General features: G+C 41.4%; 1 protein-coding gene across 1 annotated transcript; it reads right to left on the reverse strand.

Moving 5' to 3' along the window:
• Positions 1–991: 991 nt before the first annotated feature.
• On the reverse strand, positions 992–9356 carry LOC306743044 (sodium channel regulatory subunit beta-4-like; the record flags this gene model as incomplete). The annotated part of the gene is made up of 5 exons (XM_079225523.1): positions 9226–9356; positions 2702–2865; positions 2133–2352; positions 1850–1979; positions 992–1082 (listed from the first exon to the last, which is right to left on the reverse strand). The coding sequence occupies exons 1-5, from the start codon at positions 9317–9319 to the stop codon at positions 992–994; spliced, it is 699 nt and encodes a 232-aa protein (XP_079081649.1). The 5' UTR covers positions 9320–9356.
• Between the last annotated feature and the right edge of the window lie 9010 nt (positions 9357–18366).

Consider the following 18366-nt stretch of genomic DNA (forward strand, 5'->3'; position numbering starts at 1 on the left):
CCTTCAGTCACCTCAGAAAGCCCAGTTGTCAGCCTTGGCTCGGAAGTAGCTTATCAAAATCTACTGTTGGCATTAATGAACCAAACACCCCAACAGTGTGTCAAACCTGGACCCTGCTGTGAATACGCAAGTTGAAATTCCGTCTGGCAGTGGCAGTATTTAAGGTCAGATCAGGAATAAATGGTCAAGAGAAAAAAGCTTCGAAAACACTCCAAACCACCATAGGATGTGTTAAATCATAAGAACAGTAAAACATGTTCAGTCAGCAGCCTACTACAATATTCTTTAAAATGCCATTTTACAAGCAGTGTTAAAAAATATGTATTTTACCAATTTTAACCAACAAATTCTACTTATTTTGTGACTGAAAAATGGCTTAGGCTTGTAAACAAAACTGTGGTTGAAGAATTCTCTGGTTTAGGTATTCTGTGCAGTCTTTCAGTTGACATCATGGCAGTATATAGATTATGGCAATCCATCATGGCATCGAGGTGTGTTTGTTCCCACTGGTTAGATTTGTTTGGGTCCAAGTTTGACTTTGAGTTGTGGATGGAAGGACCAAACATTCTGGTAGCTTGTCACTTGAGACTGGTTACCTGTATTTTGGAGTGGCAGTTGTCTAAAAAAAAGAACAACTGAGGATCTGCTTTGTGCAAAGTTATTCCTCTAAGATGATGTAAAGAGGGTATGAAAACAGCAAGTATACTTGGGCGATACTGCAGAGAAAGTGTTCGGTTTCAGGAGAGCAGAAGTCGATAACAGAGGCTGCACACTGTGTAACAAATGGGCTGCCATGTAGCTGAGAGAGTGATCCAGGCCTATGTACATTCCACACTTTTTTAATCTCAAGCATTATTTAAAATCGAAATGTACATGTGGTATTGGCCGCTAGCTAGTAAGATAAAACAGTCCACTGGTAACAGCACTTTGTCTGAGCGTGTACATTGGTCGAACATATAATACAAACATAAAGACGTACTTTGCATTTCACTCATGCCTTTGGTGTCCCTTTGTTATCTGCTTTGGCTCCTGAAACTCCATTTTCTGTGTTGTCATTCCCTGAGCTCACCAGACACTCTTTGCTGCAGGGGACAGTGAAACCAAAGGTTAAGATGATCACCCATAGAGGGAGGAAATACAAGGGATATATATATATATATATATATATATATATATATATATATATATATATATATATATATATATATATACACTGCAGGGATTGCATCGCCTTACCCTCATAGCCCATAACACTAATCTTGTGTTCAACACTAATTGGAAATATGTAATTAGGATTTTACTGAAACACAGATCAAAGAAGTTAATAGAAAGGAAAGAAGAACTTAAAATCAGAGAACGTAATGACTCCTGCCACCTGTGCACATACGCACATGTATCATATTTCATACACGGATGTCTGCTGACATAATAATTGTGATAGATGTAAACAGATAAAGTAAAGACGCCATTTGTCTTCCTTTTTCAGACCAGATAAGCTGCAGTCACACTGAGTAGCCAAATATTAGGTTGTTGATATGTCTGCACCTGTGTGGGTATTACATTTATTGCTAAGTGGTACAAAATGTGTTGTTAACATGGACAACAATAGTCTAGTCTCATATTAACCCAGTCAAAATGACAGTTCTGATTAGAAATTAAACTGCATTTCTAACTTCCCTAATCCAATTACACAATTGAATTCAGTTTTAGTCACATTATTGAAGGTCATGTTATGATTAATTCATAATTCAATTTTGTTTTTACACATGGTGAAACTCAACTATATTCTGTATTTTCTGAATTCATCCTCAGTGTCCTGTGTTATTACCATCGGCAATGATCTACTCACTTCTTATCGTCGCCCGTTAGCACAAACTGAATCAACAAGCCCTTTATCACCATGAAGATGATACTGAAGCCAATGACTCCACCCAGCACTGAGACAATGATCACTGTCAAAGTATTGTCGATCACCTTAACTAGAAAGAGGGAGAGAGGGAAAGACATTGTGAGGGAGAACGAGTGAGATGAGACACTGAGCATTTGTATCTGTCTTAAAGTGCAAGCACTTGTAAGCAGGTGTAATCTAAAGCTAGGTGTTGTGCAGCAGCATGCACTCATGTGTCACATACTTTCGTCCACCACGTAAAGAACGTAGACAGCACTGTGGTTGCGGAACTTCTCTTTTTCGTTCTTGGCGAAACAGTAGTAATTTCCCGCATCGTCGATGGTGATGTTCCACAGCAGGATGGAGATGTTGTTGCTCTTTGAGGAGCCGACAAACGTCACGCGATCATGGTTTATCTTGGGCCTGGGCTCCACTCCCTCACTAGGAATCACCGCTTCACATAACTGCACACACGCACACACACACACACACACACACACACACACACACACACACATACACACACACACACACACACACACACACACACACACACACACACACACACAATATATGTAATCGGATGCACAGAGATGGGTAGATCAATATTCATATGCACAACGATCTACATTAGCATGTGAGCCCAAGGCATGGAACACAGAAAAGGAATGTAAAGGTTGTTTTAGTGTTTTGTTTGTACAGTATATCCAAGTTGCTCCAGCTTGCACATGAGTTACTGTGTGTGTGTGTGTGTGTGTGTGTGTGTGTGTGTGTGTGTGTGTGTGTGTGTGTGTGTGTGTGTGTGAACGATACCTTTATCATGGTTCCATTGTCGTCATAGTGCCAGTTGAAGTAGAGGTTTTTGATACCAATGCAGGAGGAGTAGGTGCAGGGCAGCAGGACCGTGGAGCCATTAATTGCGTAAAGTTCAGACACTTTACCTGTCGAGACTTCCAGTGCACCAACACTCCATACACCTGAGCCAAGGAAGAAAGGAAAAGATTAAGCAAAAAGCAAAAAGGAAAACATTGGTTTTGGTAAACGTAAAGATGAACAAGACATTCTAGTTAGAAGTTGGGTCAATTATAGTTCAGTTTACTTTGCTTTCAAACCATGTTTTAGAGCAGGCAATTAAGTAATGCTTGTCTGCTGGCTCACTTGGCTGGGCTAGGATTACTGTGAAAGATGAGTGCAACTGATGAGTAATGACATTACAAAGTGAAGTAGCTTATATTACAGTAAGTACTGCTAATGAGATGAAAGTGTTCTTATCCACCCCTAAACAGTGTTCCCTATTCTTTGTTAGTGTGTTTGAATTTCTTGAGTCTAGACTCAATGGCTGAGGATGTAGCCATAATCAATGCTGCAACCTAAAACAAAGTCAAATGTGCAAAATGACAGCTGACGGATGTTGATTTTAAGATCTTCTCTTGATTGAGTCAACTCTGACTCTGAGGCTGATGGCACCAGCTACGTTGTTCACTCTTAGTACTATCAATACTTTCTGGGCATAAAGACATGATGCTAGCACTTTGCAAAATATAGTGACATATCTCTGTTATCCTGTTTCCAGTAAAGCCTCTCATTCCAAGCAAACAACAGTTCTATTAAACCAGTTGACTACTGCGCCATAGTAAATGTGACACAAAGCCAGCGAGGGGTCAAGAAAGATGGGAAACATGTTGACGACAGAATGTCACTGGTTAATGTGTCTTCTGAAAATATATTTTATAAAATATATATATATATATATATATATATATATATATATATATATATATATATAATGCTGTGCTATTTATTTTAGCTCCCCTACTCAGTTCAATCGGTGCATTCGCTGCTCCTGTTTGTCACACCAGAATGTGTGTCAGACGTGGGCGTGTAACTGACAGCGAGACAAAAATGCGTCCGAATCAAAACTAATTATTACAAAATATTATTGGTGTCATGTGGCGTTGTTGCGCAAAGCAGAAACACACACAGTAACTCTTTCATTTACAAAAGAGTTTTGGGCTGGGTATGTTTTTTTTTATTTTTTCAAGTGACAGCTGGTGTAATTCTCAGATTGTGCTCTGGTGTCTCTCACACACTCGGGGGTCCTATTTATAAACACTTTTCTACATACTGACCCACTCAGGCTCACATTGCACTTTGCAAACTGGTTTAAAGCAACACATAGGCAGGCATGCCTGTGTGTTTGTGAGAGACTTGCCATCCACATAATAATTTCCCATCGCATGCTTTGCAGCTCTGTGAAGACATCAGTGTGAACAAAAGCTCCTAACAGCAGAATCCCTCAAGTCATTTTGGATGAAATCCCCATTTACTTTCGCACATTGGGCGTTTAATGCTCTGGACACACTGTAATCCTTTGGGGTGCTCACTTTTGAATTTGAGATGATTGCCCATTTTGGGTACTGACAATTTAAAAGTCACTGTGATTAAGTTATCCAATTGCAACTGTGGATGTTAAAAATTGATATAGAATGAAAACAAATATTTTTGTATCATATGAAATGGACAGTGTGGGATAAAAAGAAAAACATAAATCATTTTAGTAATAAAAAAAGATTCATATACTTTTTATAATCTAGAAAAATACTATGTTAGTGGTGCTAGATCGCACATTGCACTTCATCTTTTTATTTACCTATAATGAGTCGCTGTCTGATATATAGATTCAGTATTCAACCAGAGAGCAGGGCCAAAATCAAACACACTTGGCTGATGAGAGGCGAGAGATAATTGTGCCATCCCAGTAGCAGTGTGTAGCAGCCCTAGAGCCATTTGCAATTAACATAAACGTCTTGATCAGTTAATGGGTAAATATAGTAAGCAAGCAGATGTCTCATTATTGTTTTCCCCTCTCTGTTTCTCTCCTTTGTCTTTTCTCTGTCTCGGTGTCCCTTGGGCCCAGTGGTGCTGAAGTGAATTCAACATGGCTGTAAAAGCAAATATGTGAATGCAGCCAACCCCGACGCGGTCAACACATTAGTTGCTAATACAGTACGGGAGGATTTAGTAATCAACAGAGAAATGATCATAAGTGATGAACAGACCCCAGATGTCTGCAATTAACTGTGCTGTACATTATTTTTAATTCAACCTTTCAACAACTGTCTGGTCTGTAAAGTGTCACGTAGTTCACAAAGAAAAACTAACTGGATACATTTGTGCTCACGAGTACGGACTCAAAAAGTAATTTATAGTGACATTTTCCTGGTGCCTGTCAGGTTCATGTGGCAATACAGTTTAAAATCTTTGAATGTTGCAATTATATATATATATATATATAATTATATACTAGAAGTATTTCAATGTGTACGTTTTTTTTGTACTTTCCTCTTGTCTTCTAACATCCGGTATTTTTACCTCTCCTCTGTAGTCTTGAATCGTCTCCTTCACTTTCACTAGCAACTCAGGCCAATCGGGTTCTCCTTGTTCTATTCCGTTTCTGGTTTTGCTCTTTTTCAATGGGCTCTCGCGATTCTTTTTCTTCACAGCACTGGGCACTTTTGCCCTCGCTCTCTTTATCCTCCCTCAATATATCAGTCTTACTTGCTCTCAGAACGTTTTCCTCAGGGATGCTATAACTAAATAAATAGGAGAGACGCGAGGAGCTGGTCTGTGTATGATTTTTTTTGGTGTCATCGATGGCAACTTAAAGGTTTGCAATGCTTTCTGTTGCAGCCTTAATATTTCTATAATCGATCAATCAGTACTGGTACAGTGCCACGGAGCAAGGTTTGTTAAGAAGTGCTACAGAGAAAATAATGGTGCGAAAGAAAACAAGGGAGAAAACAAGGGAGAAAAAAAGGAAGAATCTCCCTTCCAAATGGCTCGCGCACTGTGGAAGCACGATGCTCTTTTACATATCGGAGAGGAGTGTCCCCCCTCGTGCCCAGAAATAGATTTCACACCTCCCTCCTTCTACACTCCACTCTCTACTATCCTCTTTCCCTCCGCCCCCTTCCTCTTCTTCTCAAATGTTTTCAGCTTGTCCTACAAATACCCATAGAAGCACACACTGTGATAATACTATCCCAGTTATGTTGTGCACGTGCGTGGTATCCACGCATGTCAACGTGCGTCTGTTCCTCCGGTATGAATGCATGCACTTGAGTGTACATGAGTAATGGAATGTACGATATTTTTAGCTCCACTATCAAATATCTCTTGTCCCAGTTGGGAAAACATCAATATCTGAATCACTTATGGGAGAAAGAGCAACTAACTGCAAGTATGTGTGTGTGTGTCCTTGGCTGTCTGTGAAGGTGAGTTTTTTTTCTTCTTTTTTTTCTAAGTAGGCCACAGATTGAAGGGTTAATGCGTTTCCAAGTGAACCCACAGAGAACCGACCGAGGATGCTATTACCTCTCTGAGAAAAAGAGGGAGGGAGAAGTGATGGGAAGGGGTGAGAGAGAGAGAAGGAAGGGAGTGAACAGGCAGGAGGAGAGCGATGAATGGCGGAGCAGGGGTAATGAAGCTGGTGCAGTGGGTAGGAAGTGATGGAAGGGGTCACGCGGGATGGAGAGGTGGTGGGATGTCCTCCTCAAGGTGAGTAAAGTGACAGCAAGGCTGAGAATCACAACAGCAGCTAAGAAACTAAATCAACTGTGGCCAAGGCAGGGTCACGGTCACACTGCACACAGACACACACTCATGTAGTACGATAGCCACACACACCAGTAACAACATACACAATCATCACATTGACACCAACTACTGATACCGACTGCTGTTCTATAAACCTGCGCTGCGCTGAATTTGTTTGCCTCGATGCTCTTTCTGCCATTTGTTGTTTATTCTCTACAACAAAATGTGTTGCGTAATCCCTTATGTTAACGTATGACACCTTGTGAAAGGAAGACTTGTGAAAGAGAGGAGGATGGAAGGGGTTTAATGTCGGCGATGATAGTTGTTTTGTGTGTTTGCATGTCTTGGAACGTTTGGGATTACAAATCTTTATTTTTTATGGTTCGTTAAGTAATCCGTGCTCTGAGTCGTGTCCGTCACAGTGAGGGCTTGTAGTATCAGTGGCCTCTCTGTGTGAAGGATGAACAGTGGCGGCTCCAGACAAATCTCTCGGGAGGGCGGGGTCAATTGATGTGATGATGGCTAAGGTGACCCGATCAATGGGTAATTTAAGCATAGTCATTTTGTGTTTAATTCAGACAGCAAATGTGTTTACAAAACATAGATTTGTCCCCAAAAGAAAGAGAGTGAAATGATTCAAACTTCCATTTAGTCGATGCCCTCATAGTGTTGCACGATGGGAGAATACTGTGGGAACAGAAATGTCTTTTTTCTGCAGTCTACTCAGTGGTCAGATGGAAGAGCTCTAAACTATGATTTATTCATCTGATATTCCAACATTAACCGTCGACTAAAATCCATTTATATTGTGAAGTTTGAAGAAGAGTGTTGCTCAAGCAACACATTGCTTGTACATTTTTAGCTTGCTCTCAGCTGCTTTGTTGTTCCTGTTCAAATCAAAGCTTCCAGTTCATTTTACAAACGGCTGAGGAATTCTTCTATTCTTCTTCAACTGTTGCTCAGAGGACCGTCGTCTCTTTCAGGTTTGTTATGTATTTGTAAAGAATACACCTTTGTTTCTAAAGGCATCTGCTTTATACGGCAGAATAAAAAACAGTGTCACTGGGGATGAATATTCGCAACGAATAAAATTATTTACAATTCAACTTATATAATAAATACAATCCCATAACTCACTATGTAAATTACATTACTCACTTGTATTGACATTTGCTCATCTCTCTTTCAAAGCAGAAAAGTGATCAATTGCCCGCTCATTGAACTCCTGACCACTTCCCTCTCCATGGGAAGCGTGGTCAGTGCATTCAGGCGTTCCTGTCCCATTGCATTTCGGAGGAATGTCTAAATTCTCTTTAAGGTCGAGGATAAAAGTTAGATCTCAGATAAAGTCTCCTGGAGGTTGTACCTCTGTAGAACTGCCCATATGCATCTACAACCACGTTTCTTTACTTTCTCGATGATGCCTGTTGTGATCATGTTAGGGTGGCCCACTATTGCTCTGCATAGGAGTGTGTACTGTGAAACACTTTCAGTACACCGGAGGTTGTTAACTTTTTATTTTTTTTAACCTTCAAGACCTTATTTGGTTTGCAAGATGTCAATTTAATTCTGCTATATAGGCTATACACCGTTTAACTCTGTGGTGACAGTTCTCCTTTTTGCCCCTTTGAAATAAGATTATCTTATCTTGCCTCAACTGCATTAGATTTAACAGATCTCATAGCAATTAAGGGGCCATTGTGACAAATGATGCTCAAGTAGGACTTATCTTGACTGAAATGCAATACATTTTTCTTTATGTCTTGACTGGACAACATAAACTGTGTGAATTTGTATCACGAACCGCATTATATTTGTGGACCATTAAAAATCCCCAAAAGATATAAATAAATGTGAAAGTAAACAATTCAAGGAGCAGAAACAGCTTCCAGCCTCGATCATGTTCCTGTATGAAGTATTGGGCTGTAGAATGGACCAAACGATCAACGTAATATGAACTGTCATAATTTGACGTACCTTTCCTAAGAATAGCACTTCAATTGAGAACTTAACATGAACCCCTTGGTCTTGTTGTTGTGTCATAAGGCTCAACTGTGAGTGCATGAGAAAAAACATCACTGCACCACTACGTCACTACCAGTAATACCACACACACACACACACACACACACACACACACACACACACACACACGGTGAGAACTATAGCCATAACAAATTATTTTATGCATGAGGAGAATGTTTTTCTACATTTTTATTTCTCTCCCTTTTATCAATTTCCCTCCTGAAAATTTCCCCATATTAAAAACAGGCATGAAGAAGCATCTAGTCAGTCACTCATTTAGCTCAGCACATGTCCAAGTTCAGAACGGCAGATAGGGTTGGATGTTAAATAATAAAACTCGATGCCCTCAGCGCAGCAACAAGTAAACATCACCTGTGACATAACCACGCATCTTACCCTTCAGATGTGGGAAGAGAATGATGAGTAAAAGAAGCCAAAGCCGACGTGATAGAACAGCAGATGTTGGTGTGGAGATTTACTGTGACAGCTGTGAACCAACCACCAAAAGCGGTATATAAAAATGATACTTCAACCAAATGAGAAGAAGAGGAAGGTGAAGAGGCCATAGAAACAAGTTGAAACGTAAAGACAGCATGAGGCGTGTGGGATGAAAACGTCATCCAGAGGAAAGAAGTACAATGTTGTGGTGTAGAGACATAGTGGAAGAGTGAGGAATGACAGTGCAGCTGAAGGTAGAGAGAGAAGTAGAAACTCACCGAGCAGCAGTGCAACTGCCAGACCCGCGTGAAGTAGATCCCCTGGTCTCAGCCAGCCAGAGACACTTGAACCGGCGCTGTCCACTGACGCCATGACACCACTTGTCTGTCTGTGCTCGTGTCTGACTACGTGTGTGTCTTTGTCAATCTGTCCCCGTCTGCCAGTCTGGTGTCCAATCTATGCAAATGTGTGTGTGTCTCTGTGTGTGTGTGTTGGTCTCTGGAGCAAGGCGGGACACTGAGCTGTGCGGCTGAAGTCCTGCTCTCAGTCCCTCCCTCTTTTCCTCTCTCCTCCTCTGCACTCTGTCCCAGGAATGAACAGAGGGAGGAAGCGCAGAGAGAGAGAGAGAAGGATAAATTCCTTCAGTGACTTCTCTACTGAAGCAGTTGTTCTCCTGCGCAGCACTCCTAGCAGGCCAGAAAAGCAGAGGCAAAGACAAACTCAAGAATGCAGCAGTTTAATGAAGACTGCAGTCTCTCCTGTCTCTCTCCCTCCCTTCGCCGTCCTCTGTCGCTGTCTCTTCCAGACTCAGCGGCGATTATCCAGCAAAGGAGAGTGTGAGTCGTGAAGCAGCGAGGAGAAGAGAGGCAGAGAGGTAGCGGCACAGCAGTGTGGTGTCAGACCGCTCCACTGCTCCAGCAGCAGCAGCAGCCAGAGAAGCAGGCTGGTTAAACCCCACAGGGGGAGACATAGGCTGAAAAGGGGGGGAGGAGAGCGAGCGAGAGAAGCACTGAGGGATGCTGGAGGAGAGCCAGCAGCCAGGCGGGAAAAAAAAGCAGAAAAGCGCGTGTTTCCCTGGCCAGCACAGGGAGGAATGAGCAGGAGAGATACTGCAGCGGTAGAGGCGAAGAGAGCGAGCGAGAGAGAAGGAGGGGATACTGTGGAGTGGCGAGGGGGAGGCAGGGGGTGATAACTGCTGCCACGTGCACGCACAGACACACACACACACACACACACACGCACACACACATGCACACGCATCCACCCAGCGCAGTAAGGCTGAGTCAGCCTTCCTCAAGAGGGTCTCAGAGCTGGACACGTGCTGGGTGCTTCACCCGTATGCCACATACCCCCTGTCTTCTTCACTGCATCGTTTACTCCGGTCTCCACTTTCATGCGTCTCACATTTGATGTGCTACATTTTTGATTTGGCACATGACATTGGTGAGATCTCATGTTTTATCTCTTTCTCGTTCCCTATTCAGTTACACGGTAGAACTGTGCGTATTTGGAAGAGCTTGTTTTGAATTGAAAACCACAACTTGCAAAACCAGTTCTTTAGGAGAAATCTTTTGGTATTACATTACTGTTTTAAGGCACTACATATACAGTGTACTGCAGGTATACAAGCACAGGCCTGTGTATTTTAATACATTTTTACTTTCTATTTGCATAACAGAGGGCTTTTTGTAGATGCTTTTGAAATAATTTGCTTGGTACATTTGACTACAAACTACTGCCAAAAACTGTCCCGATGCAAGCCAATTTGGGAAAAGGCCCAGGCAGCATCCTTTGAGGTCTGTGGACCAGAGCTCAGTCTATCCTCCATCCAATCAGGAAACGTGACTGTACTGTAAAGACCTGGCCTTGACGTATGTTCTTTGGCTTTCAATCAGATTGCCACAGACTACCTCCAGGAACTGGTCTTAGCTCACATGCCTTTGCCTGCAAGGCACATAGGTGCAGTAACATGTCAATCACACCGCGCTACAGCACATGAACCACCAGGATAGAACACAATGTAGCTCAGCCTTCAACACAACACGGCGGCAGTGAAGTCCACCACTTTAATGTGCAGTGTGACCTCGCAGGATTTATGACACCCTCGGCTATTGAGCGACACATCAACAGTGTCATCACCGACGTCCGTGGCCCGTTTTTTAAATCCCGACTACGACTTTTCCATTTCACTCAAAGGTGTACAGATATAAACTTAATATGTGAAGGTCACTTTTAGTGTTGTAACAAATACCTTATTGGACCTTGGAGGATGAACTGACTTTTTACACGCTGTAGACTTGCACAGACATGACAAAGGAGACAGTTATTCATTTGTTATGCTAGCACTCCATGTACAGCCCTCCCACCACCACCTACTTTACTGTGGAACATAATTGACCCCTTGGTCCATCCACATATCACTGAAAATTATTCATGCATCCGATTAGTCATACTCAAAGTCTCCACAATCACCTCAGACTCAGTACACCCACTACATCGTCACTTTGTGCTGCTTGTCAGTCAGGCTGCAGGCACAGAATAACAAGAACATTTAAAAAAATGTTTTTTTCTTCTGTTGCTGATGCAAACCCCCACACGTCTTTAGATGCTTGAATCCTATCCTAGCTTCAACACCTTTGTGCTATAGTTTTTATTCTGATGTTTTCTTTATTGTTTTTTTTCTTCTCTTGTGTGGCTGCGGTTTCACTATGTTTATCTGTTCTGCACTATTTTCTACTTTATTTATACATTTTTGGAGTATTCTATATATTTTAGCAGAGTACAAATGAAGAAAAATATGTATATCATGTCTTGTTCCTGATTTCTGTTACCCCTTTCTGCTTTCCAGGTTCCATTTCCTATATTTTGCCTGTGATATTTTGCCTGTTCCTATATTTTGGCAGTGATAGATGAGTGAGATACATACCTTAAAGCAGCAAGCTCCATGTAGATAAATACGTCAGTAGATGCACATACACACGCGTACATGCAATGCAAACATGCAGTGATACACGCACACGTGTCCTTGCTTATGCACACCAATACATCGTCACATGTGAGCACACACACACACACACACACACCTGCCTCTGGACAGGGTGACCTTGGAGGCTGTGTAGCGAAGGGAGGTGGAGCAAAAGAGGACATTACACCGATGAGAGGAGAGGAGAGTGTTAGGGATCAGGAGGGGTAAGAGGAAAGAGAAGTTCAATTGGAGGAAAGAAGGGAAGAGCGGACAGGGGAGAAGGAGTGAAGGTGGGGGGGCCGACAGGAGCAAGGGGAGGAGAGATGACAGGAGGGAAAGGAGGGAGGTGAGAGGCGGAGGGAGGGGGAGAGCGGAGGATCTGTTTCTGGGACGGCCAAGGCAGCGGAATGCTGCAGTGAAGCCACACAGCTGAGCCGGTCCGAGCACAGCTACTAAGAGACTCTCAGCTCTCAGCCCATATATTTTCTCTCTCTCTCCATACCTTCATCTTCCCAACACTCTCACCTCCCACTCTGGTTAACCTTCTTCTCACCCCTTACTTCAACCTGCTCCATCCCCCTCTCCCCCTCCCCCTCCCTATCTCTCTTTCTCTTTGCACCAGCCGGTGAGTGAGCAGATTTCAGAAAGCATCCTGAGTGGAGGAGGACATGTGGGGCGGGCCTCTCTCTACCTCTCCTTTTCATCTGTCCTTCCTCTTTTTCCTCACCTTTTCTTCATTTCCCTCCCCTCCCCCTTCATCAATTTCTTATCAATTCCTCATATTTTTGTAAATGTTGCTGAACGCCTCTTACTTTGTTCTTTCGCTCTGTTCATGTCTTTTCGTCCCAGTCCTCTTTTTTTTTGGTCTGTTTTGTCCTCGCGGTTTGTGATAACCGTTTTGATGTCTCTCCGTCATCGTTCTGATGGACCAGAACAGGGACCATCAAAAGGTGAGTCCCGTCTATAGTTGGGAGCAGGTCTGTAGGACATACCTGTGCATAATATGCAGCTGGCCTCTTGGGGGAGATTTTGTGTTGGAGGCTTTCAGCCTCATAGTTTGTTGTGCAGCCTCATGTAGTCTCACGGTTTGGAGTTGGACATTAGTTTGAAACTGCTCTGATTTGCTTGATGTTGGCAAGACGTTGGCGTAATGTGGAAAAGGTTTAAGTATGAAAATGTTAAGAAATATTGCAAAGTATGTGGGTCGCTGTATGTGTGTGTGTGTGCACGCTTGGTGTAACTGCAACTAGAAAGTTTAAAAACCCGTATTTGGTATCTTATTGTCTTCTTCTTCCTCTATCCTATTACTACTTGCTATTTTACTGGCTTTAGATACCCACAATAAAGTTTAGTATAATCCGATACAACATTCTTGAAGTACAGAAAATGTGTCGTAGTCCTTATTGAATTCACACTTTGCAATTTAATCATAATTTTTTTGTTTAATAATTTCTTCGATGCAAGTTTTTTCTTAAATATATTTTTGGGGGATGAAAACTACCCATCTACGGAGGTAGGAATGGATTTTTTAAATTCGTAACTCAACAACTCATGTCATTCAATTGCTTGACAAAGTATGCGCAAAAAAGTGCATTACATTCATTTTCTCTCTCTGTGGTGAAAATGAATAGTCTCTCTCTGGCCTATTTTCCTATATCACCTAAGGTATTTGACATGACACACATTGCCTGTAAACTAATGGGATTATCAATGAAACATTGTGTTTTAGTTTTGTTGGAACAACAGCACTGCATGTAAAAATGTCGACCCCTTCATTGATATTAAAGAGGCCGCTGGGCTGACGCAGTGGGGGTGCAAAGGAGCTCTGGCAAAAAAAAAATGCAGGGTCATCGGTAAAAACAGTTGAACTCAACCGTTACTGCAATGCACTGCTGGACCGAAACTGCACCAGTCAATCAAATACATGCAAACGCGCAGCTGGTAGATTGCTTTGTAACCTAAAATGACCTCGCGATTGTTGCAATATAAGATGAAATGATTGTGATTTGTAAAATCCTGTTTCATAGTATTATATGCAGCCTTGCACTGTGTTGGTGTCAGCCTTCAAACTCATGGATTAATTACGCCAATCGCACGCAGGACTGTTTTTGGTCTGGGCGACAGTTCAGAACCAAAATGAATCCCATTTATCTGCGTAAGCTGAAAATACATAGTCTACATTCCCAAAGTCACCTCTGACTGAGTCTCAGTGGAGCAGCTCCAGGTTATCCACCATGATGAGATCAGCGTGCAGCTCGGCTTCCTGGGTTTGAGACTCGTTACTGCTCACATACATGCGGAGTGTCAAAGCACTGTGGAGCGGTCACGCCTCTGATGCTCTGATATAAGGCTTTAACCGGATCTGCATGTGTCCTCTTGTCGTTGTCAGAGTCCTCCCATTGTGCAGAGACATGCTAGTGGACTCTAAATTGCCTGTAGTTGTAAATGGTTGCTCGCTGTAGGTGTCAGCCCTGCAATAGACTGGTGGTATACGGTGGTGTTCCAGCTGCTTCTGGACCAATGCCAGCTGAGAAAGGCTTGATAGGTATAGATAACGGACAGATGGATGAAGTGAAACACAGAAAACTGTGACATTTTCCGAAATCATCTTTATTCAAAATACATAATGTAATGACAGCTGCATGCTCAGAGGCAGCGAAGTGCAAGCATTAGTTTTGTGTTCACTAACATTTAAAGTGGTACAAGAGCAACTATTGTAGGCAAAACTCATAGCCAGATGGTAAACAGTGATGCACAATGATATGTCTGTCTACTTCATCGTACAGAATTAATCTTTTTGTTAGTTTAGTGGTTTCTTATTGAGAAATTCAGTATATACAATATACAGTAATCTATCTGACTTTAAATTGCCAACAAAACCTCCCTGGTTAAAAAACTGCACACAATTAGCCCCACATGTTAATCTGCCATCACCTCATGGGTCAACCACACAAACCCTGCAACTTAAACAAGCTTTGAACCCTTTCAGGCAAATGTGACAGACGGGGCTCTGGCAACCAAAGAACTCTGCAGTTAAATGCTTACAGCCAACTATTTTAATATATCAATACATCACCATTTTATTGTGGTTCTTCACAGCATGATTGTGTTAAATGACCATATTGATCACACAATACATCACCTATAGTTACAAACCCATGAATAATACAACCATAAAAACCCTTATTAAGTTATAGGCCTTAACACAGGCCTTTACACAGTTTTTAAATAATGTCAAAAACCAGGAATGGCCAAGCCATCAGATTTGAAAGTGCTGACCACTCTCCGGTATCTGGATGACACAGCCAACCAGCTTGAGACATTACAGGTATCAAAGAGACAGCCGGCCTCTTAATACAACATAGTTAAAACAACATTCAGAGAATAACAAAGCTCACATGCTGCAACATGTTAAAGTGGACGTTAACTATTGATCTTATCAAGAGAATATTTTTTAACATTTAAAAGGTGCCCCAACCAAAGACATGATCAAAAAAATACACTACCAATACATTTCCCACTGAACCATACAATCATCATGCCGTGTTTCTACAACAGTCCCACGTTCCCATATACCACCTTATTAAAGTGAGCTTCCTGTGATTTCCTCATTTCCATTGTATCAGCATGCTCTCCACTAATTAGACTGATAATAATAGAATTGACGTAAATGTGTTGATGTGCAAAACAATATAAACATGTTGATACACCGCTACAGGCAGTACTTTAGAGTCAGAGCTAGGATGTACACTTCAAAACTTTCAGAACTATTATATATTAATTTGCTTTAAAATGAACACATACAATGTGTTTGAATTGCGTTGTAATGGCTAAGTTTAAAGTTGTTATCTCTATGAAATGAGCTCCAGTTGGAGTTAGAATTAAAAGACCTAGATTATGTTAACGGAAGTTTTTATTTTTACATAATGTGAACTATCGGAAGTTGAATTAAAATTAAACATTTGACTGGAGGCAGATGAATCTCATTTATGTGCAACCAAATATCTCTGAGACTTAATAAATCAAATATGCAAGCAAAAAATATACATGCATGAATCAAAATGAAATCGAAATAAAATTCTGGTAATATCATATTTGATAAATGTCGCCACCTGATTGCTACATATATGAGACAGCTTGAACATGCTTTGACTGACTCACATTGTGTTAATTAAACAAAAAATAATTGAATTTCTTCATTTTGTATAATCTGTTTCTTTTTGATATGCACTGTTTAACATGCACTCATGGCAGTGTTGTAAGCTGTACATGTTTTTTAGTTGATAAAATAGAAGATTCTACACATTTTATATCTCTGTCAGTCATGAACAAAAGCATCTGGTCTTCTAATCTGGATCATTTGGTATTATTTCCTGTATTACTGTGTGTGATATTCTTCATGGTAAGGATTACTATATAACTTTGGCTGTGTGTAGTCTCCTGTTTGGGAAAACTTTATTAAATCCTCCCATACATTAGTAATGGTTGTCACTGGCATGCATTATGTGATTGTGGGTGCAATGTGAGTTTTTCCACTTAAAATATTCTTTGATATGTTTTTGACATAAATATTGTCACGTATTAACAACATTCACATAACTATCTCTAACGACATCCAATTTTCCCGATGCAGTGTGCAAACAAGTGCACAATGTATTGCAGTCAGTGTTGTATGGTCTGATGCAAAGACACATTTTAACCCTATAAAACACAGACTGACCTGAAATCTGTGTCGGCTACTAACACATCATTCTTCTCGACAAGGCCTGGATGGGTGCAGAGGTTTCTGTCAGAGGGGTGGATAGTATAACCAGTAATAACATACATTAGACATATAGCGATGATGTTTTATGAATAAATCATAAACTCTGAGGGTAACTTCTTTGTTTTTCAACATGGACTCTATTTTCTCATGTTTTTGTGATGAGATTGGAAACAACCATTTTTGAAAATGGTCCAGTATTGAGGGAGAACTTTGCAGCGGCATCTGCTAAAGGGGCTGCAATGTGATCGTATTGATGAAGTGCACAGTTGCGTACCATCAGTTTACGTCCAATACAGTGCACATGTTTACCACTGACCAGCTCAGATTGGTATTATAAGTGTCTGACAACATTATGGAGGGAAACCTACAAAAAAAAAACTTTCTTTACCTTTCAATTGATCCGGTCCATTTGTTATTGTGTGTCTCACTCGGAGGAGTCTAGTTCTGGAGTCTCACATCGCACCCAGTAAATATTCAATGTCATGACATTGGAAATAAAAAAAATAAAACACTAAGCTACGCTTTCTGTACTCCAACCAATTCCAACACAACAAACTGTGCCAATACCAGTGTCCCGTGGTACTCTTCTCTCCAACTCTCACTTACGTCGTCTTCCGGCAACGAGTTCCACATGAAACGGAAGTGAAACATAACAAAAGCGTTGTATTTCTCTATATGGTCTATTCCATAATGCTGTCAGACACTTATAATAACAACCTGAGACTGTCAGTGGCAAAAAACAACACTTTTAGTGGGTGTGAATTGACGGTGCGCAATTGCCCGACAGATTGTTTATTTAGGTCTGCAGTTTTCTCCCTGAATACTGGACCAGTTTCAAACACCGTTGTCCCCATTAGTCACTTAGATACAATAACATGGGGAAAAGGGGTCAATGGTACCCTTTATGTTGCATAAAGTACTCCTAAAGAATTCCTTCAACCCACTGCATGTTAATCAGTGCAGTCCTTTTTTTCACAGAAGACATTTTGACATGTCACAATAGAACAATCACAGGTGTATAATAGCACAATGGTGGCTGAGTTCCATTTAGGTGCTTCAGTGTCAGAGTCTTGGTATTGTTCATGCTGGCTCACTGTCACACTGGCTCTGTCTGAAGTCCCTCCCTCATTCATTCACTCCTCCCTATATAACACACATCCAATTGTCTATTCTATAGTGAGTGAGAGCAAACAGAAGTTTCAGACACTTAATCATCATAACTTTGTGTTACCACTTACAGCGGTAATGTCGGCGGGCTGTTATTTCAACAACTTCAAAATGCAAAGCCACTAGAACAGCTCTGTCGCTAATAATATTCTTAACACCTGTGCTTTTCCTGCTATGACAAGTCTAAATGTCTGCTGTGATAAAAGGTCTATTGAGGAGAGTACAGAATCCGATTCTCCTGACGATGCAGGGCAACTGTTTTAGCAAGAAAAACATCCACGCAGCTATGAGGAATGTCTCTCTCTCTCTCTCTCTCTCTCTCTGGATAACACATGCAACTGTGCATGTAAATTAAGACGTGGTGCCAATACTGAGACATTTAAGGCAGTGTTGAAAAAGACTGGATTCATTAAAACAAAACATTTCACCCCCCACAATTCTCAACGTTAAACTGCAGCAGGTGTAAGAGTGGGAGCTGCACAATTAACCATCACACACACACACACACACACACATACACAC

This window comes from Taurulus bubalis, assembly GCF_910589615.1.
Source record: "Taurulus bubalis genome assembly, chromosome: 10".
Lineage (NCBI taxonomy): Eukaryota > Metazoa > Chordata > Actinopteri > Perciformes > Cottidae > Taurulus > Taurulus bubalis.